General features: G+C 49.6%; 1 protein-coding gene across 1 annotated transcript in view; it reads left to right on the top strand.

Annotated features, from left to right (window-relative positions):
- Positions 1-1,257: 1,257 nt before the first annotated feature.
- The window catches only part of LOC309364518 (uncharacterized protein), a 28,867-nt gene continuing 5,406 nt past the window's right edge, over positions 1,258-24,718 (top strand). The window contains exons 1-10 of the mRNA XM_081901986.1: positions 1,258-1,321; positions 4,844-6,264; positions 8,068-8,193; positions 10,543-10,641; positions 13,059-13,172; positions 14,425-14,562; positions 16,422-16,601; positions 18,963-19,139; positions 20,258-20,437; positions 23,212-23,296. Of these exons, the coding sequence (XP_081758112.1) occupies positions 5,347-6,264; positions 8,068-8,193; positions 10,543-10,641; positions 13,059-13,172; positions 14,425-14,562; positions 16,422-16,601; positions 18,963-19,139; positions 20,258-20,437; positions 23,212-23,296 (2,017 nt within the window). The 5' untranslated portion in view covers positions 1,258-1,321; positions 4,844-5,346. The remainder of the gene's footprint in view (positions 1,322-4,843; positions 6,265-8,067; positions 8,194-10,542; positions 10,642-13,058; positions 13,173-14,424; positions 14,563-16,421; positions 16,602-18,962; positions 19,140-20,257; positions 20,438-23,211; positions 23,297-24,718) is intronic.

The following is a 24,718-nucleotide window of genomic DNA, read 5'->3' as shown; positions in this document are numbered from 1 at the left end:
AAACAAGCAACCTTTCCAGCTGGGCAGCCAGACGGAGGCGCGGATTAGCCCGGGCAAATCCTTTTAGCGCGCCCCATCACATGGTCCGTTTAAGTGGCTTGTTGGCTGCAAACCTCTCCCGCAAGGCAATTAGCAGCGCGGGGGGGGGGGGGGAGGGGAGGGGAGGGGAGGGGAGAGCGAGGGAGAAGATGCCCTTTAAAGGGGAAAAGGACGGGGACGAACTTTGTCCGGAGAAAAATAGCAGAGAAACGAGGTAAGCCAAGCACAAAAAGAAAGAATGAAAGACAGAAAGAAAGAAAGAGGTTTTCCTGTCCTCTCTCTGGGCCGATCTTCTAGCGGGACCCCCGAGTGCTCTGATTTGTAGCAACGCCGTGCGTAAAAAGGGGGAAATGGGTTACTTTTAATGGAAGTTGGAACACCATGCATTTAAAGCGCGCGCGTTGCGCACACACAAGTATTGCGCACTGTAGTTTGAGGGCGCCGGGAGCTGTAGCTCTGCGATGGGTAATCTACAATTCCCAGGAATCTTTTTTTTAGGGGGTTCGGATGTGCTTTAGAAGACGCCTGCGATTTAGAACAACAACGAAGGCTATGGGGGGGGGATTTGCGAGCCAGGATTGCCCGGGCTCTTGGGAAAGTGGGGCACTTCGATTTTAGCGTCCTCTTTGCAGAGAGAGTTTCTGTGCTTGGTCAGGCAGGCAGGCAGGCAGGCAGAAGTTGGCCGGGTGCAGCTTGCTCTCCTGGCGTGGAGATGCGACGAGGAAGGCTTCACCTGGTGGGTTTCTGCCTGTTGGGGGGGACAGATCCTGAAGCTGAGGCTCCAATACTTTGGCCACCTCGTGAGAAGAGAAGACTCCCTGGAAAAGACCCTGATGCTGGGAAAGATTGAGGGCACAATGAGATGACAGAGGACGAGATGGTTGGACAGTGTTCTCAGAGCTACCAGCATGAGTTTGACCAAACTGTGGGAGGCAGTGGAAGACAGGAGTGCCTGGCGTGCTCTGGTCCATGGGGTCACAAAGTGTCCTACACGACTAAACAACAACAGGGTGAAGGGAGAAGAGCAAGCCAGAGCGCTCAAATTCTCCCTGCACGTGGGGAGGGGAAGCCTGATGAGGGCTTGGAGAGGCTCCGGTAAGGAAGAACCGGTCCGGGATGCCTGAGTGTGGGCGTTCCTCCCTTGGAGGCGGGGCTCCGGGCTCAGGTGTCCGCCAGGTGTGCTGGCTGCCCTTTGCTCGGGGTGGAGCAGCGGCAGGTAAGGGAGAGATGATGTGTCACAGCTAATGGAGGGCGAAGGGAAGCGGCCAGCCTCCCCGCACAGGTAAGCACAGCAGCCTGGGGTCGAAAGGTGCGTGGTGGAGGGGAGGTGGCCCAGAGACGCCTGCAATGGCCGAGGGAGCAAATCAGTACAGAGCGAAACTGTAGAATGCAAAGTCCACGCTGGAGAAACAATATGCCTCACCAGGACTCCTGGGTCCTCTTCTGCGGAGGAGGGAAGTTGGTCAGGAAGGCTCCCCAGGTAAGAAGGGACCTCAGCAGGAGCAGATGGGCTGCAGTAGCTTAGAGGAACATGCTTTTGCATGAAGAACAATCCAGGTTCAATCTACTGCATTCCCCTGGAGAACAACTGCCAGTCAGTGTAAAGGTCCAGTTGTGGCCGACTCTGGGGTTGCGGCACTCATCTCACTTTATTGGCCGAGGGAGCCGGAGTACAGCTTCCAGGTCATGTGGCCAGCATGACTAAGCCGCTTCTGGCGAACCAGAGCAGCGCACGGAAACGCCGTTTACCTTCCCACCAGAGTGGTACCTATTTATCTACTTGCACTTTGACGTGCTTTCAAACTGCTAGGTTGGCAGGAGCAGGGGCCGAGCAACGGGAGCTTAGCCCATCGTGGGGATTCGAACTGTCGACCTCCTGATCAGTAAGTCCTAGGCTCTGTGGGCTTGGGGGGGGGGGGAAGGCAAAATTCCAGCAAGGTGGTTGCTACTGGTTTCTTGGGGCAGAAATCCTGGACAAGCAAAGGGACAAGGGTCTGATACTTTTATGGGCTGCAACCTGATTAGTCAGATAGCATGTGGGTCCGTAGGCCTGCAAAACAATATTCCATGATTTAAAAAATGGACGGGTTTTTTGTTTTTAAAGGTGCCCCACAAATCCTGCTTGCTATCTCTGGTTGGCTTTGTAAGCTGAGGGAAGCTTGAGGGAAGCGATCTGTCCTGTCCTTATATCCTTGGTTAGGGTAGCTGCTTCCAGGAGTGAGAAGATTGCGTCTCTTGTGTGTATGGATTTATTACTCTCCCTTCCTGCCTCTGAAAAAAATCAATCGCCATCTGTCCCTGTTTTTCCCCTGGTCCCCTTTTGGACGTCTTGATCCAGAGACTGAGGCTACATACACACCAGATGCTTAATGCACATAACTTTCCCCAGAGAAGGCTGGGAGCTGTAGTTCTGCACAGGACAAGCTACAGTTCCCAGGATTATTAAGCAAGATGCTTAAAAGGTACAGTGTGTGCACAGTCAGTTTAGAGCTGGATTTCCCGGCACCAGAGACGTCTGTCTTCTGCTTTCTTGAGCAGCCCACCTGTCGTGCCTGGGGAAAGGGAGCTTTTCACAAGGAGACACTGCTTGATAAGAACCTAAGAAGAGCGTTGCTGGATCAGGGCAAAGGAACATCTAGCCCATGGGTCAGCAAACAAGGTCCCTCAGACCTTGTGGGGGCCGGACTATATTTTTTTTTGGGGGGGGGGAATGAACGAATTCCTATGCCCCACAAATAACCCAGAGATGCATTTTAAATAAAAGCACACACTCTACTCATGTAAAAACACCAGGTAGGCCCCACAAATACAGTGGTACAGTACCTCGGGTTAAGTACTTAATTCGTTCCAGAGGTCTGTACTTAACCTGAAATTGTTCTTAACTTAAAGCACCACTTTAGCTAATGGGACCTCCTGCTGCTGCCGCGTCGCTGGAGCACGGTTTCTGTTCTCAACCTGAAGCAAAGTTCTTAACCTGAGATACTATTTCTGGGTTAGCAGAGTATGTAACCTGAAGCGTATGTTAACCTGAGGTACCACTGTAACCTAGAGATGCATTTTAAATAAAAGGACACATTCTACTCATGTAAAAACACACTGATTTCCGGACCGTCCATGGGCCGGATTTAGAAGGGGATTGGGCCGGATCTGGCCCCCGGGCCTTAGTTTGCCTACCCATGATCTAGCCCAACATCCTATTCTCACAGATATCTATGGGAAGCTCACAAACAAGACTCATGTTAGGCCAATATCTAGTCCAGCAACCTATTCTCACAGTGGCCAACTGACTGCCTGTGTCAGAAGCCAGCAAGCAGGACCTGAGCGCAAGAGAACTCTCACAATCCTAGATAGCTCAGTTGGTTAGAGTGAGGTGCTGATAACGCCAGGGTTGCAGGTTCGGTCCCCGTAAGGGACAGCTGTGTATTCCTGCATTGCAGGGGCCTGGACTAAAGTATCCTCAGGGTTCCTTCCAGCTCCACAATTCTGATTATTTTATTCCTCTCCTGTAGTTTCCAGCAACTGGTATTTAAAAGCATTATTGCCTCTGCTACTGGGGGGGGAATGCAGAGAGTATTTTCCTCCCAAGAATTTGTCTAATCCCCTCCTAAAGCTGCCCAAGACAAAAGCTGTTAACAAAATAAAGTCATAAAACAATTAAATACACACACACACAAGCGCAGAACAATTAACTGAAGCAGCAGCAAGCTAAAATCAGTTTCAATAAGACCAGAAATCAAAGTTTCAGTGACTTCAATGATATAAAATGTTACTCAGCAGCAATTAAAAACGGGCTGAAAAATCCAGGTTTCTAAGGCTCATATAGAGGCAATTCAAAACCAAAATTTATGGAAAAGCGGGATAGATATATGATATATGTTCAAAAATACAGTAAAGGTTTGCTATCTATGCTAGCATTCGATTGACGTTGGAGAGAGACTGAGTTGAGAAATAAGACCAAGGGTACATATTGATATAGGAATGTATTAGATAAAATGTAAAGAAATATACAATAATAAGAGTATTTTGCTTTGTAAAAAAGGAATATACAACGGGATAGACAGGAAGTCCAAAGTGTTGGTACATATATGATTTTGGAATAGTTTTTTGTCCTTTTTTCCCCTTTAGGTATATAAACTTTGTATACATGCTGAAAATTATATTATAATAAGCCTTGTGATGTAGTATGATAATGTTTACCGATGTAACATAAGAATGTTAATATATAAATAAAACTCCATATATATATATGTGCTCCTTGGGAGTCACACTTTCCACTAAAGAGGAGCACTTTCCCAGTCTTTGAGAGGCTAGACAAGTACGTTTGGGTTTCATACCTGGGATTTAAGTGGTGTGCATTTGGTTCACATGTGTACACCTCCCTTATGACAAAGCCTAGTTTCACAGCAAGAATAAAACTGTTTCCGCTGTCAGAATAAATGTATGCCAGTGGTGACATCCTTGTTGAATTTATACTGTTTATTAACTTGCGTTGATTCCAGCCGTCAAGTTGTAATCTCTAAAGCAGTTTAAAAACCAGGAAGACTAGAACCATGCTCTTTTCCCCCTCTCTCGGAAAAACATGAGAATACTTGGTGTGTTACACTCTGTGTGCAAATATCGCGTTTGCGTGCTTTCACAGCTCTGGGTGGAGAGTAGAAAGAATGCACTCTCTTCCCCCCACCTCAGCCCTCCACCTTCCTGGGAAATTACAGACGGTTTTTTAGTTCATGAAGTTTCTGGTTGGTCTGGTTTTTTTGTTCCTAATCCTGGGTGTGTATTTGTAAAATATATTCTTTGCCTGCAGGTGCTTCTGGCATGTTGCATTTGGATGAATTTGGCAAGCAACGATCTTGATAAATGATACGAGCCATTGGGAGCGTGAACAGAGGAAGCCAAGCTGATCCATCAGTAGGTATTTCTGTTGTCGTCTTACTCAGAGTTGAAGCCGAGAAACTAGAACCTGGCTTTTGGATTTCCACTGGGGAGGCAGACTAGACCTTAAGAGGCCCAGATCCAGAAATCTTGAGTGCTCCAGAAACAAAAGCCCCAGGTACTATCTGGACTAAGACAGGAACGGAACACCGTAGTAAGGAAGCTACAATTAGAATTTTGGAGAGAATGAAATACAGGCTTTGAAGATCCAGAAAAACCAATCCAGAAGCATTATTTGGCTTAGCCTGAGCAGGATGTTGAATACAGATAAGTTACAGAAGTTGCAGCTCTTGCAGTGATTTACAGCTGCCAGGGACTACATGGAGGCTCAGAAGAGCGCAGGATTTCTTTCCGCCGCCACTCGCCTCTGAACCCATGGAGAGCCTCAACAATTTCTGCCGCCTCTGCGGCACGGCGCTTCGCGGTAACCACCGGCGATGGCTCTTCAGCCGCAGTGGGGGCAGTTCGCGCCCTGACCTACAGGTGGTGCTGTCCTACGTCCTCAGCCGGGAGCCTCCCCAGCGCGGTGACGGGCGGGGGGAGTTCTTGTGCGGGAAATGTGCCCAGGCCTTAGGCCGGGTGTACCGTTTTGACACCGTCATTGCCCGGGTGCAAGCCCTCTCCATCGACCGCCTCCAGCGCCTGCTCTCGGAGAAAGACCAGCTGGCTCGCACCCTCCGCCACATCCACGCGCAGCGCTTCCCGGAGGATGCCGGCGCCACGTTCTCCTACGTGGGCCAAGAGATCTCCGCCAGCATCGCGGATCTGCCCCACGTGCGCTACCAGCGCCTCCTGCAGGACGACATGGCCCTCTCTCAGTATGAGTGCTGGGCCGGGGACGCCGACGGCAGCAGCCCGGGGACGCCCTGCCGGTCGCGGCAGTGCCGCAGCTGCCACGGGCTCCGGGTGGAGGATTCGGATTACGAGTGGGTGTGCCGGACCCCCAGGCGGCTGGGGGTGCTGTCTCCCGGCTTCCCCCTCTGCCGGGATAAGTCGCAGAGCATGCCCACGGTCCACCGCGCCGGATCCCGTGCCTCGCTCCGCTCGCAGAGCTTGGGAGACGCTGAATCTTGCTCTATGTTGTCGTTGGACACTCTTCCGGAGCTGGATGTGGCGTGGGAGGCTCTGAGGGCACTGAGGGGCATCGAGAGGAAACAGCTGCGGGTGCCGGCGGGCAGCAAGATCCCGGTGCTGGCCAGGAACAGGCACGTGCCCACTCCTCGGAGGGAGAGCCCCTTGGGAGAGGAGGCCTTTGAAGAGATGGTGGATGAGTTCCTGCCGCTGGAGCCGAAGGTAAGAGGCAGAAAGAGAGGCAGGCAGGTGAGGATCTCTGCTTAAATCATTCCTGCTCAAGGATCCATGCAGCAAAACTGCTTTAATGGTGTGGCATATTTGTGAGCTAAGCTATCAGGGAGCCAGGCCGCAATAAATCACACTGAGTACATGAAGTTAACTCTTTATTAAAAGAAACAAGGCCTGCTCAGGGGAGCCAGACCTAATGAGCGCAGCAATACTTCTTGGTAGATCTTGGCCCTATGAGGCCAGGATTAAAGATTCCCACCTTCCCAGAGCTGCTTAAGTTTCCTTCTCTCCTGGGTCCTTCCCAAGCAATCTGCCGTCTTGCCTGTCTGTGCTCCTCTCTCTTCATACCTCTTCGGGTCCTGGGAGACTGTAGGGAGAGGACCTTGTCACAGCAGGAGCGGGAAGACCTCCTGGACTCTTCACCAGCCTGACTCATCTCTGCCTCTTGCCTCCTCTCCTGATTCCGCTTCTGCTTCTGGACTGCTCTCTGCCGCAGCTTCTTCCTGCTCACTAAACCCTGTTGCCTTTTCAGCTTCCAACCCTCCTCTTCCCAGTCTGCTCCTTCTACTTGATCTGACCACTCATCATCAATCCACCACCGCTCCCTGGGCTCTAAGTCTTCTTCCCTTGGGGGTCCCCCAACTGGTACCTTCCACCATTCCTCTGCATCCAGCCAGACCATGGCATAAGCCATGGTTTGTTTAGCCCAAGTGTTGCGTGTGTGGATGTCAGATTTAACCATGGTTTGTTTGATACCAGAAACCACAACCTGTAGCTGTGGTTTGTTATTGGTGCATGAACCTCCTAAACATCCACCAAACTAAAGAGGTAGAACCAGCTGGGAGGGGAAACAAAACAAACCTTGAGGAAATAAACTAGGGGTCAGCAAACTTTTCCAGCAGAGGGCCGGCCCACTGTTCCTCAAACCTTGTGGGGGGCCAGACTATTTCTTTTTTTAAATGAACAAATTCCTATGCCCCACAAATAACCCAGAGATGCACTTTAAATAAAAGGACACATTCTACTTATGTAAAAACACGCTGATTCGCGGGCTGGATTTAGAAGGCGATTGGGCCGGATCCTGCCCCCGGGCCTTAGATTGCCTACCCATGAAATAAACCATTCTTTGTCTGCTCATTTCTGAGATAACCCAGGAACTGTTGAAGCAAACCATGGTGTATACTGGGTTCAAATTCCTACCCAGCCATGGCTGATGTTGGGCCAGATGCTTCCTCTCAGCCGAAACTACCTTGCAGGGTTCTCGTGTGGGTAAAATGGAGATGGGAAGAAGAAGAGGAGTTTGGACTTGATATCCTGCCTTTCACTCCCCTTAAGGAGTCTCAAAGCGGCTAACATTCTTCTTTCCCTTCCTTCCCCACAACAAACACTCTGTGAGGTGTGTGGGGCTGAGGGACTTCAGAGAAGTGTGACTGGCCCAAGGTCACCCAGCAGCTGCATGTGGAGGAGCGGGGAAGCGAACCCGGTTCACCAGATTACGAGTCTACCGCTCTTAACCACGACACCACACTGGAAAGAGCAATGCTCTTTGGAGGAGCCTAGAAGTTAAGAGGCAGTTTCTGGTGGGGAAATGCGGCGAGAGTATCCAACACAAAAGTAGCCTGTCTGCTTGATTCTGGCCCCAAAACTTGTGGTTTTATTCGTCCCTTGCCCCACGGGACCCTAAGTAGGAGGCACACCCCTGGGTGAGGACTTGAGGCCTGGCAAGCCCTCTCACCCGCATAGATCTTGCCACCCAGGAATCCTCCCGGTCTAACCCTGTTTTCTTTCCCTTAGTTCCAGGCTCAGCAGATGCTGCAACAGGATTTCCAAGGGGCATACAAGAACCTGAAGCAGCGCCTTGAGGCTGCCGAAGAAGAACTCAGGAGCTTTCAGGAGAAGCTGGGAGAGGACGTGAAGCCGGTAGAGCCATTTTGTTTTGGGGCAGGGGAGGGAAAGGTGTTATGTAGTGTAGTTTCACCCTGGGCCAACAGGGGGATACTGTATATAGTTTTCACTCAGGTCTGTAGATAGTTTTCACTCAGGTCCGCGGCAGTTATTTTAGGCGGGAACTCTGGGCTGTTGTTGTTACAAAGTTGACAGCCGGCTGCCTATAAAAGCAGGCTGGCTGAGCTGTTTGCAGTCAGTTCTATTCCAGCTTACAAAATAAAGAGCTACTTGAAGAAATCGCTGTGCCGGCTGCTATGTCAACCCACAACTTAACAAAAACTGTCCATGGCAGCCTTTGCTTCGCTCCCAAATTGCAAGCTGCGCATAGGGAGCTCTGGAGCCTTCTCTCCAGTCAGACCTTGGCATCATCTAGCTCAGGATTGTCTGCACTGGCCGGCAGCTGCTTTTGTTAGCTGTTGTTGTCTCTCTAAGACTGCCTAGAGGAGCTGGGGGCCATGTTATACAGTGATTCCACTCCTTCCTCCTGTGCCGTGTTAGTGGTGTTGGGGGATGAGTGTTCAGACCCCTGGGCTCTCACCTGTGGGGTGCCTCAGGGTTCTGTCCTCTCCCCCATGCTTTTCAACATCTACATGCAGCGCTGTGAGAGATCATCAAGGGGTTTGGGCTGGGTGTTCATCAGAATGCGGATGATACCCAGCTCTACCTTTCTTTCAAATCAGAACCAGTGAAGGCGGTGAAGGTCCTGTGTGAGGGTCTGCAGGCGGTTGGAGGATGGATGGCGGCTAACAGATTGAGGTTGAATCCTGACAAGACAGAAGTACTGTTTCTGGGGGACAGGAGGTGGGCAGGTGTGGAGGATTCCCTGGTCCTGAATGGGGTAACTGTGCCCCTGAAGGACCAGGTGCGCAGCCTGGGAGTCATTCTGGACTCACAGCTGTCCATGGAGGCGCAGATTAACTCTGTGTCCAGGGCAGCTGTCTACCAGCTCCACCTGGTACGCAGGCTTAGACCCTACCTGCCCGCAGACTGTCTCGCCAGAGTGGTGTAAACAGTGTTTCTGTGCGCTCCAGTTTCCATCACGGTGTCCCGTTGTGCCAGAAGCGGCTTAGTCATGCTGGCCACATGACTCGGAAAGCTGTCTGTGGACAAACGCCAGCTCCCTCGGCCTGAAAGTGAGATGAGCGCTTCAACACCATAGTCGCCTTTGACTGAACTTAACTGCCCAGGAGTCTTTACCATTTTACCTTTACCTGTTATAACAACTATTATGGGGTTCTCTTCTCAGGACAGCCCTGAGCAAGTGGTGGTGTGATATTGCTAAGCTAGGCCATTGTTCCTGTTTCTAGTAGAGGCAGTGAAGGGTGCTGCCCTATCTCTAGTGTTGAAGTAAGAATGTACTGCCAGCTTAGCTGGAATATGGGAAAGTAGACGGGGATCACCTTTTTATTTTCCCTCAGGCAGCATATTAGCTCAGTGATGGAGCATCTGCATTGCATTACGAAGGCCCCAGTCCCTGGTGTTTCCAGGTCAGGCTGGGCCATAGCTGTCAAGTGTCCCTTATTTGAAGGGACAGTCCCTTATTCCAGCGCCATGTCCCGCTGTTGTCCCTTATTGATGGATGTCCCTTAAATGTCCCTTAAATGATGTCCCTTAAATTTCAAAGGAAGCAGCTCCTCTCCCTCCCTCCCTGCTGGCCAGGAAGGAGGGAGGCTCCAACTGTGTTGCTTGGCTGCGTTGCTCACCCAATATGAAGTCTAAGAACAACTGGGGGGTGGAGCTTGCATGCCTTGTGTGTGGCTAGTTAATACAAGCTGAGGGGTTTTTTGAATGCTGGACGCCATTTTGTTGCACGTGCTGCTGCAAACTTTGAAGTGCAAAGACATGCCGGGGAGCCATCTTAAGTTGAGGCTGCATAGGCCTTGTGGTGCATGTGATTCAGATTCTATTCAGTTGAACCTCTGGTTACAAAGTTGGTTGGACAGTGTTCTTGAAGCTACCAGCATGAGTTTGACCAGACTGCAGGAGGACAGGAAGACTGGAGTGCCTGGAACAGGAGAGGCTGCAGGTCCCTTATTTTTGCTGCTGGTCCCTTGTTTTCAAATCTGTAAGTTGACAGCTATGGGCTGGGCAAAGCTGCTGCCTGAAAAACTGGACAGCTGCTGCCGGTCAGAATTCACAGTACTGAGCTGAATAAACTCAGTGAAAAGCACTCAGTTCTGACTCAGTGAAAAGCAGGATGCCACGTCTGTCTCTTGATGTTAGGACCTGGCCACTGTTTCCTTTTTGCTCCCTTCCCTGCCCTCTTGCGCCTACCTCAGAATTTGTTCAAAACTGTTGTTTCGTTTCATTCCCAAATATTAGGAGGCTGGGATTTCACCGGAGGTGAAGGCCGCCAGTAGCCAAGAACGGCTGATTCAGTGGCTGGCAAGGTGTCTGCAGAGCAAGGAAAGGGCCTTACAGGTGAGGAGAGAGAGAAAAAAAACCTTGGCATCCCATGCTGTGATAGAGTGGCCCATCCGAATCTCTCAAGCGGGTGAAAAGGATGAATTGGAGGTGCAGGCTTCCCATGGAGGCATCCAGTCAGCCACAGTGAGAACAGGAAACTGGCTGGGCCTGATCCTGCAGGGCTCTTCTTATGCAGAAATGGGGGAACCTTACTGGGACTGCTGTTTTTTGTCACAACCCCTAATACCTTTTCCTGCATGGGTCTCCTCAGACCCTCTATTGGTGGTTCTCTGATAGCTTTCTCTGGGTGGCCCAGTGGTCCAAACCACTGAGTTTCTTGGGCTTGTCTATCGGAAGGTCGGCGGTTCGAATCCCTGTGACGGAGTGAGCTTCCATTGCTCTGTCCCAGCTCCTGCCAACCTAGCAGTTCGAAAGCATGCCAGTGCAAGTAGATAAATAGGTACCACTGCAGCAGGAAGGTAAATGGTGCGCTCTGGCTTCCGTCACGGTGTCCCGTTGGACCAGAAGCGGTTTAGTCCTGCTGGCCACATGACCCGGAAAGCTGTCTGTGGAGAAACTCTGGCTCCCTCGGCCTGAAAGCGAGATGACTTCCGCAACCCCATAGTCGCCTTTGACTGGACTTAACCGTCCAGGGATCCTTTACCTTTTTTACTGATACCTTTCTTTGGGTGCCACCCTCCAGAGACATTCAAAGGACAGCAGTGCAAGAACAGGGTTTTTGAGGGGATTAGTCCTGTATTTGTGGAACATTCCATTTTTATGGCAAAGACCTTTTTATTCTCTGAGGCATTTTGGCGCTGATGTTGTGCTGTTTCAGTGGCCTCCCCCTCCCCCTGCCATTTTTTTTAACCAAAGTTGTTGTTCTTGGGCTGTGGGAGAGAGGTGGGGATTTTTTGTCATGAACTTTTGAAGTAGCAGTGAGGAACTTAAGTGGCCCTCCATTCTTCTCTGAGTGGCCCTCAGGACTCTCCTCAGACCAATGCTCCTCCCCAGCCCTGATTTGCATCTCCCTTGAGTGATTTTACCCCTTGCTGGAATGTCTCCTTGACCTTTTATAAGGACTCTTGCATGCCTAGATTGAGAATAGAGAGGGAACTGAATTTTGGAATAGCGTCAAAAGCTGGATTTTTGCCTCTTTTGAGAACCAAAGTTGCCCCGATTCAAATTCTCCCCCTGCTTGCTGTGCTTGCTTGAGCCGGTGGTGTGCTCTCGGCCTAACCTACCTCACAGGGTTGTTGTGAGGCTTAAAATGTGCATGATTTTGTGTGCTGCTTTGAGCTCCCAGGCATAAGGATGGATTCAGTTTCAGAAACTATTTCCCTCCCAAAGGTAACTAAGGCATAGGCACCTCTTCCCTTCCAATACCTCAAATGGCAATGGGCAGGACATGGTGGCTTTTGTAGTAAGGTTAAAGCTTACTGGGAAATGATATATAATGAATTGAAAAAGATGTTTAAAATGACATTTGTAGAAAAGCAACAACCCAGAAGCCTTCCTTTTGGGAATTACAGTGGTACCTCGGGTTAAGTACTTAATTCGTTCCGGAGGTCTGTTCTTAACCTGAAACTGTTCTTAACCTGAAGCACCACTTTAGCTAATGGGGCCTCCTGCGCCACCAGAGCACAATTTCTGTTCTCATCCTGAAGCAAAGTTCTTAACCTGAGGTAATATTTCTGGGTTAGCGGAGTCAGTAACCTGAAGCATATGTAACCTGAAGCGTATGTAACCCGAGGTACCACTGTATAGGGACACAACTACCTAGACTGTATAGAAATTTATTCATGTATGCGACTACAGCAGCAAGAATGTTACTTGCCCAAAAATGGAAAGAAGAAGTCCCAGCAAAAGAAGAATGGATACGAAAACTTGTGGAATATGCAGAAATGGTGAAACTTATGGTACTAGGAAAATAAGAAACAAAGATAGCAAACTTTTTATAAAAGAATGGAAATGGTTTATTGAATATTTACAAACAAACTGTAAACAGATAAGAGCGTTGGCAGGATTATTGTAATAACCTGCAATTTTATAAGACTATATATATTTAAAGCAGATGAATAAATGAATAAATTAAGTTAATTTGGATATGCAGAAAATATTAAAAATAATTTTAAGGAACCACAGAAAGCGGGGGGAGGAAGTCGAGCTTTGAAATATTAAAATGATTGTAAACATTAGAGAAATGTATGGACCTGACAAGCATAAATAAAATAAAATAAAAAGCAGCATAGAAGTTAAAATGATTGCAGAGTTATTGAAATGTATGAAATTGAAGATTATAAATAAAATAATTTTTAAAAGGGAATGGGTAGGACATAGGAAAGGGTTTCAGCTCCTCAGCATAAAACTCCTCTCTCTCTCTCTCTCTCTCTCTCTCTCTCTCTCTCTGTCATCCTCTTTCTCTTCCCCAGGACTGTCTTATCCTCTTGCAGTCTCTTGGCCCTCCGGGAGTCAAGCCCTCCATGCTGGAAGCCCAGATAAATCAAATGGGCCATCGCCTGAAGGAGAGAGACCAGGCCTTAGAGGTAACGGGAGTGCATGGAGCCAGAAATAGGACCTTGATCACTGAGGATCCCGATCCACACATCCAATTTCCGCTTTAACAGCCATGGAGAATCCTGGGAACTTTAGTTTTAAGGGTGCTTGGGATTGGAGGTCTGTGCGGTCAGCACCATTAACCAGCTACATCTCCCAGGACACTCTGGGGGAAAGCAGGGACTGTTAAAGTGGCGTGAGAGTGTTTTAAATGCATATGCGACCCATGAAACCTTGCGCCGCAAGAAATTTGTTAGGCCGCATCCCCGCCATCTATTCAAAGCGCATGTAACGCACTTGGCTTCCCTCAAAGAATCTTGGGAATTGTAGTTCCCCCCCTCAGAGAAACAATTCCCAGCACCCTAAACAAACTACAGTTCATCCCAGCCTTGGTCCAGTATACCTGAAGGAGCAATACCACCCCCATTGTTCTGCCCGGACATTGACGTCCAGCGCCGAGGGCCTTCTGGTGGTTCCCTCACTGCAAGAAGCCAAGTTGCAGGGAACCAGGCAGAGGGCCTTCTTGGTGGTGGCACCTGCCCTGTGGAACACCCTCCCACCAGATGTCAAAGGGAAAAACAACTACCAGTCTTTTAGAAGGCACTTGAAGGCAGCCCTATTTAGGGAAGCTTTCAATGTTTAATAGACTATTGTATTTTAATATTCTGTTGGAAGCCACCCAGAGTGGCTGGGGAAACCCAGCCAGAAGGGTGAGGTATAAATAATAAATTGTTGTTGTTTGCGGAGAAGTCATGTGCATTAAATTTTTGTTAATCTGCTTTAAACGTATGGATCAATCTGGCACGGTTTTTTGCTGCATCAGACTTTGGATCTTGGGAATCCAAACTCCCTGCTGATCTACTGCCAGTCCTCCGGGGATCTACAAATATTATTAATGAATTAATTATTGAGTTTATATGCCACTCTATACCCGTAGGTCTCTGGGCGGTTCACAGAAAAGATCACAACATATATAATATCTAATAACACCCCCCAGAAAAGAGCCACATTTTGAAAGAGTATAAGGGGTCAAACAGATCAACTGAGGGCCTGGTTAAAAGGGAACGTTTTTGCCTGGTGCCTGAAGGTGTGTAATGAAGGCGCCGGGCGAACTTCCCTGGGGAGAGCATTCCACAGATGGGGAATCAATCCTGATCTGTCTTCTTCCCATCCCATATGTAAGGCAGAGTCAGGCAGCTCCTGGGGAGTCTTCATTTTGTCTCCTTCTCTTTGTCCTGACAGAAGACCTTGTCCGGTCACTTCCTGGCATTGGAGTCTGTGCACCGTGAGGTGAGGCACCTTCAAGAGGCGCTGAAGGACAAAGACGCCGACCTGGCAAGACTTGGCACTGCCCTCCGCACAGGAGAGGAAACCCTGCATGTATGAACGGAGAGAGGGGTACTGTGATCGAGGGAGGAGGGGCCCAAAACTTAGGACAATATGGTGGGAAGTTATTTGAACTGCAACACAGTGGGAAAACTAATTTGAGTCCTGGCCTCTCCTGTTGGCAAGGCTGGTGATTTTAAATATACCTGTCCATGGAGGCGCAGGTTAATTCTGTGTCCAGGGCAGCTGTTTATCAGCTCCATCTGGTACGCAGGCAGAGACCCTACCTGCCCACAGACTGTCTCACCAGAGTGGTGTATGCTCTAGTTATCTCCCGCTTGGACTACTGCAATGCGCTCTCTGTGGGGCTACCTTTGAAGGTGACCCGGAAACTGCAATTAATCCAGAATGCGGCAGCTAGACTGGTGACTGGGAGCGGCCACCGAGACCACATAACACCGGTCCTGAGAGATCTGCATTGGCTCCCAGTACGTTTCCGAGCACAATTCAATGTGTTGGTGCTGACCTTTAAAGCCCTAAATGGCCTTGGTCCTGTATACCTGAAGAAGTGTCTCCACCCCCATCGTTCAGCCCAGACACTGAGATCCAGCACTGAGGGCCTTCTGGCGGTTCCCTCATTGCAAGAAGTGAGGTTACAGGGAACCAGGCAAAGGGCCTTCTCGGTAGTGGCGCCTTCCCTGTGGAATGCTCTCCCTTCAGATGTGAAGGAAATAAGCTGCTATCTTCACTTTAAAAGACATCTGAAGGCAGCCCTGTATAGGGAAGTTTTAATATTTAATGCTGTATTGTTTTTAACCCTTGATTGGGAGCCGCCCAGAGTGGCTGGGGAAACTCAGCCCGATGGGCGGGGTATAAATAATAAATTATTTTATGTATATATATGTATGTATGTATGTATGAATGAATGTACATATGAATGAATATACGTATGTATATGTATATATCTATTTTTTTAAATTTTGGGCTATGTTTCTTTCCGAATTGAATTCTGGATAAACCCTGATAGCTTGGGACTTTTGGGTTTCAGCAAACGAACAACCAAGAACTAAGTTTCTAGCCTTCTTGGCTGCAAAGGCACATTGACCTGACATTTCAGATAAATGTAGGGTAGGCCTTTGCTTTGTGTTTTAAGAAGGATGTGGAGAGCAGCGCGGCATCATGGGAAAAGCAGCCCATTTCACTAACTTGTGTTCTCACTTTGTCTCGTTTGCTTTTCACATCTTTCCTTCTAGTATGTTAATTTTTTTAAGAAAACCATGTGACATTTGGAAACTTTTTTTTTTAAAAAAATAGTCCATTGTTTGCTGGGGGTAATTAATCTGGATTCTTGCAGGGTTAGATAGACAATCCCGGATACAAAAAGTTTGCTGGGTTTAGCAGTCAGGATTCTATGGTTGCTAAGAGACGGCACCTCGAATGACACGGTTGTTTCTGCGAGGACAAAGGAGGATCCGTGAAAATAATATTGCTTTCTCCTGTTCTGGGGAGCCAGTGCGGTGTAGTGGTTAAGAGCGGTGGACTCGTAATCTGGGGAACCGGGTTCGCTTCCCTGCTCCTCCACATGCAGCTGCTGGGTGACCTTGGGCCAGTCACACTTCTCTGAAGTCTCTCAGCCCCACTCACCTCACAGAGCGTTTGTTGTGGGGGAGGAAGGGAAAGGAGAATGTGAGCCGCTTTGAGACTCCTGAAGGGGAGTGAAAGGCGGGATATCAAATCCAAACTCCTCCTCCTCCTCCTCCTCCTCCTCCTCCTCCTCCTCCTCCTCCTCCTCCTCCTCCTCCTCCTCTTCTTCTTCTTCTTCTTCTTCTTCTTCTTCTTCTTCTTCTTCTTCTTCTTCTTCTTCTTCTTCTTCTTGTCTTGTCTACCCTTGGCAATTGCCCCTCTTCCCCCAGGCTTTGCGCGAGGTCCTGCATCAGAAGGATCGGGAGATCCAGCGGCTGGAATCTCTCTCCGCCTCGACCCGCGGATCCTGGCAGCAGCGGGACCAAACTTTGCTCCTGGCCCTGAAGGAGAAGGAAGCCTTAATCAAAGCCCTCCAGGAAGCGCTCGCCAGCAGCACCAAGGATGTGGAGGTAGCTACTGCTAGGTTTCTAGTTCTCATTGCCTCTCTTCCTTGGCAGTGCTAGAATGCCACAGGATTTTTGATATTTAACACGTGCGACGCAAATGTGCGATCTCCCTGATACCATCGTGAGCACCAACCATCATGAACGCAATGGAACAGAGGTCTGGAGGGGACCCAAAACCTTTCTCTCAATGTTCAACTGAAATTTACCCTCCTGTAATTGAGGGACGCAGGTGGTACCGTGGGTTAAACCACAGAGCCTAGGACTTGCTGATCAGAAGGTCGGCGGTTCGAATCCCCATGACAGGGTGAGCTCCCGTTGCTCGGTCCCTGCTCCTGCCAACCTAGCAGTTCGAAAGCACGTCAAAGTGCAAGTAGATAAATAGGTGCCACTCCGGTGGGAAGGTAAACAATGTTTCTGTGTGCTGCTCTGGTTCGCCAGAAGCGGCTTAGTCATGCTGGCCACATGACCCGGAAGCTGTACACCGGCTCCCTCAACCAATAAAGCGAGATGAGTGCCGCAACCCCAGAGTCGGCTACGACTGGACCTAATGGTCAGGGGTCCCTTTACCTTTAATTGAGGTCCATAATCTCTATTCCTGCAAAAAAAAAAAAAAAAAAATCCCTTCTCCTGTGTGGCAGCCCTTCCAATATCTGAGAGGTCCTCATATGGTACTTGTTTTCCATGCTATTTACTTCTTTTAGTTCGATGATTAATTCTAATTATATAATTAATATATCAGTATCACTTAATTAGGGATGCGGGTGGTGCTGTGGGTAAAACCTCAGTGCCTAGGACTTGCTGATCATAAGGTCGGCGGTTCGAATCCCTGCGATGAGGTGAGCTCCCATCATTTGGTCCCAGCTCCTGCCCACCTAGCAGTTCGAAAGCACCCCTAAGTGCAAGTAGATAAATAGGTACCGCTTTATAGCGGGAAGGTAAACGGCGTTTCTGTGCACGGCGCTGGTGCTGGCTCGCCAGAGCAACTTCGTCACGCTGGCCACGTGGCCTGGAAGTGTCTTTGGACAGCGCCGGCTCCCGGCCTCTTGAGGGAGATGAGCGCGCAACCCTAGAGTCGGACACGACTGGCCCGTACGGGCAGGTTTACCTTTACCTTTATCACTTAATTACAAGAGTCTCTAAGTGGTATCAGCCATCTTCATTGCATCAGGAACATTTGCAAAGGCATGGACATATAGATGATTGGGTGTGCAGGTTTATCTCTTGGGGAAAGCAGACAGAGAGATACATGGGCAGGCACACCATTCATTTAAAGCACATGACTTATCCCAAAGCATCCTGGCTATGGCAGCTTCCCCCGTCACAGAGCTGCAATTCCCAGTACCCTTAACAAACCACAGTTTACCCAGGGTGCTTTGGGTGGGGGATGTCATGTGATTAAAGCACACATTGGATGTGCTTTAATGCATGGTGTGGAGCTGTCCCCTGTCACACCCTTACTTTCTCTCTCCAGCAAGACCTTAGTGTCCCTGTCGTACCTACGGGACCACCTCTCCTGGTATGCCCCAGAGAGGAACTTACGGTCTTCAAACAAAAACATCTTGGAGGTCCAGGGCCACAGAGAAGTTGTTGTTGTTTAGTCGTTTAGTCGTGTCCGACTCTTTATGACCCCATGGAGCAGAGCACACCAGGCACTCCTGTCATCCAGTGCCTCCCGCAGTTTAGTCAAACTCGTGTTGGTAGCTTCGAGAACACTGTCCAACCATCTCGTCCTCTGTCGTCCTCTTCTCCTTGTGTCCTCCATCTTTCCCAACATCAGGGTCTTTTCCAGGGAGTCTTCTCTGCTCATGAGGTGGCCAAAGTCTTGGAGCCTCAGCTTCAGGATCTGTCCTTCCAGTGAGCACTCAGGGCTGATTTCCTTCAGAATGGAGAGGTTTGATCTCCTTGCAGTCCATGGGACTCTCAAGAGTCTCCTCCAGCACCATAATTCAAAAGCATCAATTCTTTGGCGACAGAGAAGTTAGGCTGGCCTCAACCAGAGCCAGGGCTTTTTCGGCTGTGGCCCTGATCTGGTAGAACGCTCTGTCACAAGAGACTAGGGCCCGCGGGACTTGACATCTTTCTGCAGGGCCTGCAAGACAGAGCTGTTCCACCAGGCCTTTGGCCAGGTCACAGCCTGACCCCCTCCTTTGGCAATCCTCACAGAACTCTAGCCCAATGGTTGCCATTAATTTGATTGGAATTAATTTTATAATGAAATGATTTTAGAATGTTTCATCATTTTACTGTTGTTAGCCGCTCTGAGCCCGGCTTCGGCTGGGGAGGGCGGGATATAAATAAATTATTATTATTATTATTATTATTATTATTATTGTTGTTGTTGTTGTTGTTATTTCTCCACCCAAGGCGCTTGCCAATTCCCTCGGCAGCCCCGACTTTGCCCCAGGGCTGCTCCAGAGGATCCAGGAGAAGGAAGACTTGCTGGCCCGGTCTTTGGCTGAGCAGGAGGAGATCAGAGCCCAGTGGCAGAGGCGCCTGGAAGCTGTGGAAAACGCGGCTTCTGCCACGGAACAGGAGCTGCAGGTAGGAATGAGAAGGAGCACACAGGGGTACTTTGTGGGATCTTAACTATCTCCAGAATATATATATAGATTATTTACTCATTCAACTTAATACTCACTTGAGGAACTTTTGTAAAACAATAAATGCAAAAGTAATTCGCAACAAAAATAAATAACATACCAAGCCAGTAGAAAGCAAAATGGAGAGGGGAAAGATAATAATAATAATAATAATAATAATAATAATAATAATAATAATAATAATAGAATCATAAAATCATAGAGTTGGAAGAGACCAGAAGGGCCATCGAGTCCAACCCCCTGCCAAGCAGGAAACACCATCAGAGCACTCCTGACATATGGTTGTCAAGCCTCTGCTTAAAGACCTCCAAAGAAGGAGACTCCGCCACACTCCTTGGCAGCAAATTCCACTGTCAAACAGCTCTTACTGTCAGGAAGTTCTTCCTAATGTTTAGCTGGAATCTTCTTTCTTGTAGTTGGGATCCATTGCTCCATGTCCGCTTCTCTGGAGCAGCAGAAAACAACCTTTCTCCCTCCTCTATGTGACATCCTTTTATATTATTATTATTATTAATTATTATCTATACCCCAAGTGTCACGGGTGGCGCTGTGGGTTAAACCACAGAGCCTAGGACTTGCCGATCAGAAGGTCGGCGGTTCAAATCCCTGCGACGGGGTGAGCTCACGTTGCTCGGTCCCTGTTCCTGCCAACCTAGCAGTTTGAAAGCATGTCAAAGTGCAAGTAGATAAATAGGTACCACTCCAGCGGGAAGGTAAACGGCCTTTCTGTGCGCTGTTCTGGTTCGCCAGAAGCGGCTTAGTCATGCTGGCCACGTGACCCGGAAGCTGTACGCCGGCTCCCTCGGCCAATAAAGCGAGATGAGTGCTGCAACCCCAGAGTCGGCCACGACTGGACCTAATGGTCAGGGGTCCCTTTACCTTTACCTTTACCCCTCTCCTGCCTACTCTTTTGCACCTGACTCAGGTTCGTTAGTAGGCCTTAGGGTTGTCGCAAGCCAACCAACAAAGCAGATCCCACAAGCCTGAAGTTTGTCCTACGTCAGCCAGGTGACAATAACGGAAAGGCCAGGATTCTCAATCTTCTCCATCTCATTGCAGGAGCAGCTGCGCCGCCATTTGCAGGATGCCCGAGAACGGGCGCAGGAAGCGGAGAAGCTGCGCAGGCGCCTGACGCAGGCAGAGGCAGAGCTCACGCAGGGTGCTGCAGCTCTGGAGGAGCATCGCGCAGAAGTTGCGCGACTGCAGGAGATGGAGGCAGTGAAGGAGCAGGTCCTGGAGGTGAGCATTTTTTGTTTTCAAAAAAGGCCTCTTGGGAGGAGAAGAGGCTAGGGTGCTCCAGACTGGAAAAGCAGGTCAAGAGCCTTGAGTGGACCTGCCAGACTTTCCCTTAGAGCCTCAAAATCCTGTGACTACAATTTGTGTACAGTGTACCTCTGATTGCAAATGGGATCCGTTCCAGAGGCCCGTTCGCGACATGAAAAGAGCCCAACCCACAGCAGCACATCTGTGCATGCGCGGGTTGCGATTCACTGCTTCTGCGCATGCGCATGGCGTCATTTTGCACTTCTGCGCATGCGCGAGCGGCAAAACCCGGAAGTAACCCTTTCTGGTACTTCTGGGTCGCCGCGGGACGTAACCTGAAAGAACATAACATGAAGCAAATGAGGTATGACTGTATAGGAAATGTACGGTACTTGCAGCCCTCTGCCTGCTGTTACATTACATTACATTATTACATTATTATCGCGCTATGCTTCTTTCTGTTGCATTTCCCCCGCTAAATGGAGCTGGCAAGTGGAGCCTTCCTTCTCCGCCCTCCAACTTTAAAAATAGATCCAAATTAAATATTTCATTAGCAAGGTTTGTGAAAAGCTCTTCCCTGCAGGCTTGATCTCCCTTTGTTTACCAGCCTTTTAATTAAAACAAAAAAAAAATTCCTTCCAGTAGCACCTTAAAGACCAACTAAGTTAGTTCTTGGTATGAGCTTTCGTGTGCATGCACACTTCTTCAGATACACAGAAGTGTGCATGCACATGAAAGCTCATACCAAGAACTAACTTAGTTGGTCTTTAAGGTGCTACTGGAAGGAAATTTTTTTGTTTTGACTATGGCAGACCAACACGGCTATCCTTTTAATTGTTATCTTTCCAGCTTCAGTGGCAGGAAGAAAATAGCAAAGCTTAAAAACAAAAAAGAAATCTGAGTAAATACAACAATAAGAATCTCTTTCTTATTGCTCAGCTCATCCTAACATTTACTGCCCGTCCTCAAAGCTGGTTTTCTTCTTCTGCTCTGATATCTAGCAAGCTGTTTGGCCACATGGAATTTGCCTGGGTTAATTCCTTGCTTAACATCTAGTGGCTGACATAGGGATTACACTTTTTGACGTCAGGACACGGGTGGCGCTGTGGTCTAAACCACTGAGCCTCTTGGGCTTGCCGATATTAGGAAGGTTGGCGGTTCGAATCCCCGTGAAGGGGTGAGCTCCCGTTGCTCGGTCCCAGCTCCTGCCAACCTAGCAGTTTGAAAGCACACCAGTGCAAGTAGATAGATAGGCACCGCTGTAGCGGGAAGGTAAACGGCATTTCTGTGCACTCTGGCTTCCATCATGGTGTCCCGTTGCGCCAGGAGCGGTTTATTCATGCTGGCCACATGACCCGGAAAGCTGTCTGCGGAGAAACGCCGGCTCCCTTGGCCTGAAAGTGAGATGAGCACCCCAACCCCATAGTTGCCTTTGACTGGACTTAACCATCCAGGGGTCCTTTACCTTTACCTTACATTTTTTGATGGAGCAGGCTCAGCTACAGGGAGCGCCAGTGTGCCCATAATTATGTGTGTGGAATTATGGGTGCCCATAATTACACACACACACACACACACACACACACACCAACTCCTAGGGGCTGAGGTCCTTTTCCCTCCTCCCAATAAAATGTTTGAGGGGCACAGCCCACCTGCCCGCCCTCCCCCCCAATTCAAGGACATTGTCATTCAAATGTGCTGTGTCTTCTCATCTATTATGTGGAGCAGGGCATACTATCCCCCCAAAAATATTTTATTCAAGTTGGCACCCCTGCGCGCGCACACACACACACACACACACACACGAACACACACAGCCCCCTTGCAAACAAGGCAGTGAGGGAAGAACACCTTCTTCCTTGGAAACTACACAGAGCCAAAGGAGGAAGTTGGAAGAAGTGCCGCTCTTTCCCACTTCCTCTTTCCACTCTCTGTGCTTTTCAGAGCTTAGATTAATTCTTCTGGACCTGACATTTACCCAGATCCCTTAGCTCAGAGAAAAGTGTGTGTGTTTGTGCACGCGCACACACACACACTTTCTCTTGCCTGGAGGTGGGGGTTGCTGATATGGAGATGGGAAAGAGACTTGACTGGAGGGGGTGTCACCAATGGCCAGGGGCGTACGAAGTGGGGGGAGGAGGGGGCAGGCCGCCCCAGATGCCACTCTGGGGTGTGTGTGACAAGATGGCCCCTGCCTCCCCCCAGCTGTAGCGCACTGTCTGTACACGCTGCCTCTCGCACGGCAACTGTATGGGCTGCCGCACATGCGCAGTCCGTAGGGTATGCCGCACATGTGCAGTCCGTACGGACATTGCACATATGTCACCGGGCGGTGTGTACTGCTCCGGATGCCGGAGAGGGTTCTCCGCCACTGCCCATGGGACACACTCCCCCAAACATGCCCATGGCCTTGGTGATGATGCGTCTGACAGCTGCTTCTGACATCACGATCTCTTCTGGCGGTTCCCTCATTGCGAGAAGCAAAGCTACAGGGAACCAGGCAGAGGGCCTTCTTGGTAGTGGCACCCGCCCTGTGGAACGCCCTCCCACCAGATGTCAAAGAGAAGAACAACTACCAGACTTTTAGAAGACATCTGAAGACAGCCCTGTTTAGGGAAGCTTTTAATGTGTGAAATCCTAGTGTATTTTTGGTTTTTGGTGGAAGCCGCCCAGAGTGGCTAGGGAAACCCAGCCAGATGGGCGGGGTACAAATAATAAATTATTATTATTATTTATTTCATCCCTGGCAGGAAGCTTTGCGGGAGGCAGAGGAGAAGGACCGGGTCCTACAGAGGTTGCAGGAGCTCTGGCTGAAGAAGGTGCCAGGCAGAGAAAGTACGTGGCTGGGAGGGGTACGGAGGGTCAGGGTGGGAAGGTGCTGCTCTTTTATAGCAGAGCTCAAGACCAGCTCAAGATGTTTTGCTGCTTGACATGCACAAGCTGATCTCCACCCCCCCACAAAAAAATGAATTTAATGTGTACAAAACCAACTGAACCTGCACCGGACTCTTATTTGAACACTGGCGATCGTTTTATACCAAGTCTATCTTGGTCTATCTAGCTTGGTATTGTCTACACTGCCGAATTCTCTCAAAGCCGTACTTGTGGATTCCATAGATCGAAGCTGGGACTTTCTGTGTGCAAAGTGGCTCCTCTAGTGTAGAGCTACAGCCCTTTCCCAAAACCAGAAGAGGTAACAGAGCAGTAGAGACAGGAGGGAGGGAAAAAAGCACCCAGCTGCAGCCCCAGTGGAGCAGGTTCAAAAGAAGCAAGAGGGGGCAGACATTCTGCTGCATCAACCTGCTGCAGCCCCCCTCCAGATGTTTTGGTCCATGATTCCCATCAGCCCTGGCAGGCACAGCTGTGCTGCCATTTGCTCCAGCATCTTCAAATTGTTTGGGAGCCCGAAGCATCCACAAGCGTGCCTTATTCAGAGAAGCTGTGTTACGCTACTTGCAAGGCAATAATACCAGGGTGCTGTGGTCTAAACCACTGAGCTCCTTGGGCTTGCCATCGGAAGGTCGGTGGTTCGAATCCCTGCAACAGGGTGAGCTCCCGTCGCTCAGTCCCAGCTCCTGCCAACCTAGCAGTTTGAAAGCACACCAGTGCAAGTAGATAAATAGGTACTGCTCTGGCGGGAAGGTAAACGGCATTCCCATGCGCTGCTCTGGTTCACCAGAAGCGTTTTAGTCATGCTGGCCACATGACGCGGAAAGCTGTCTGTGGATAAACGCTGGCTCCCTCAGCCTGAAAGCGAGATGAGCGCCACAATCCCATAGTCGTCTTTGACTGGACCAGGGGTCTTTTACCTTTACCTTCTTTCTGACCAGGATGCACCCCACACCCTGCATGTGTTGCTTGAGAGTTAGGGAAGGCTACCTATGGGACGTGGGTGGCGCTGTGGTCTAAACCACAGAGCCTAGGGCTTGCCTATCAGAAGGTCGGCGGTTCAAATCCCTGCGACGGGGTGAGCTCCCGTTGCTCGGTCCCTGCTCCTGCCAACCTAGCAGTTCGAAAGCACACCAGTGCAAGTAGATAAATAGGTACCGCTCCGGTGGGAAGGTAAACAGCGTTTCCGTGTGCTGCTCTGGTTCGCCAGAAGTGGCTTAGTCCTGCTGGCCACATGACCCGGAAGCTGTACACTGGCTCCCTCGGCCAGTAAAGCGAGATGAGCGCGCAACCCCAGAGTCGTCCACAACTGGACCTTAGAGTCCGGGGTCCCTTTACCTTAGGGCCACGTAGTGCATACACAGCAGT

The sequence above is a fragment of the Podarcis melisellensis genome (assembly GCF_964234715.1).
Source record: "Podarcis melisellensis genome assembly, chromosome: 2".
NCBI lineage: Eukaryota > Metazoa > Chordata > Lepidosauria > Squamata > Lacertidae > Podarcis > Podarcis melisellensis.
Note: the sequence above shows the minus strand (reverse complement) of the source record. Positions and strands in the feature narration are given on the sequence as shown.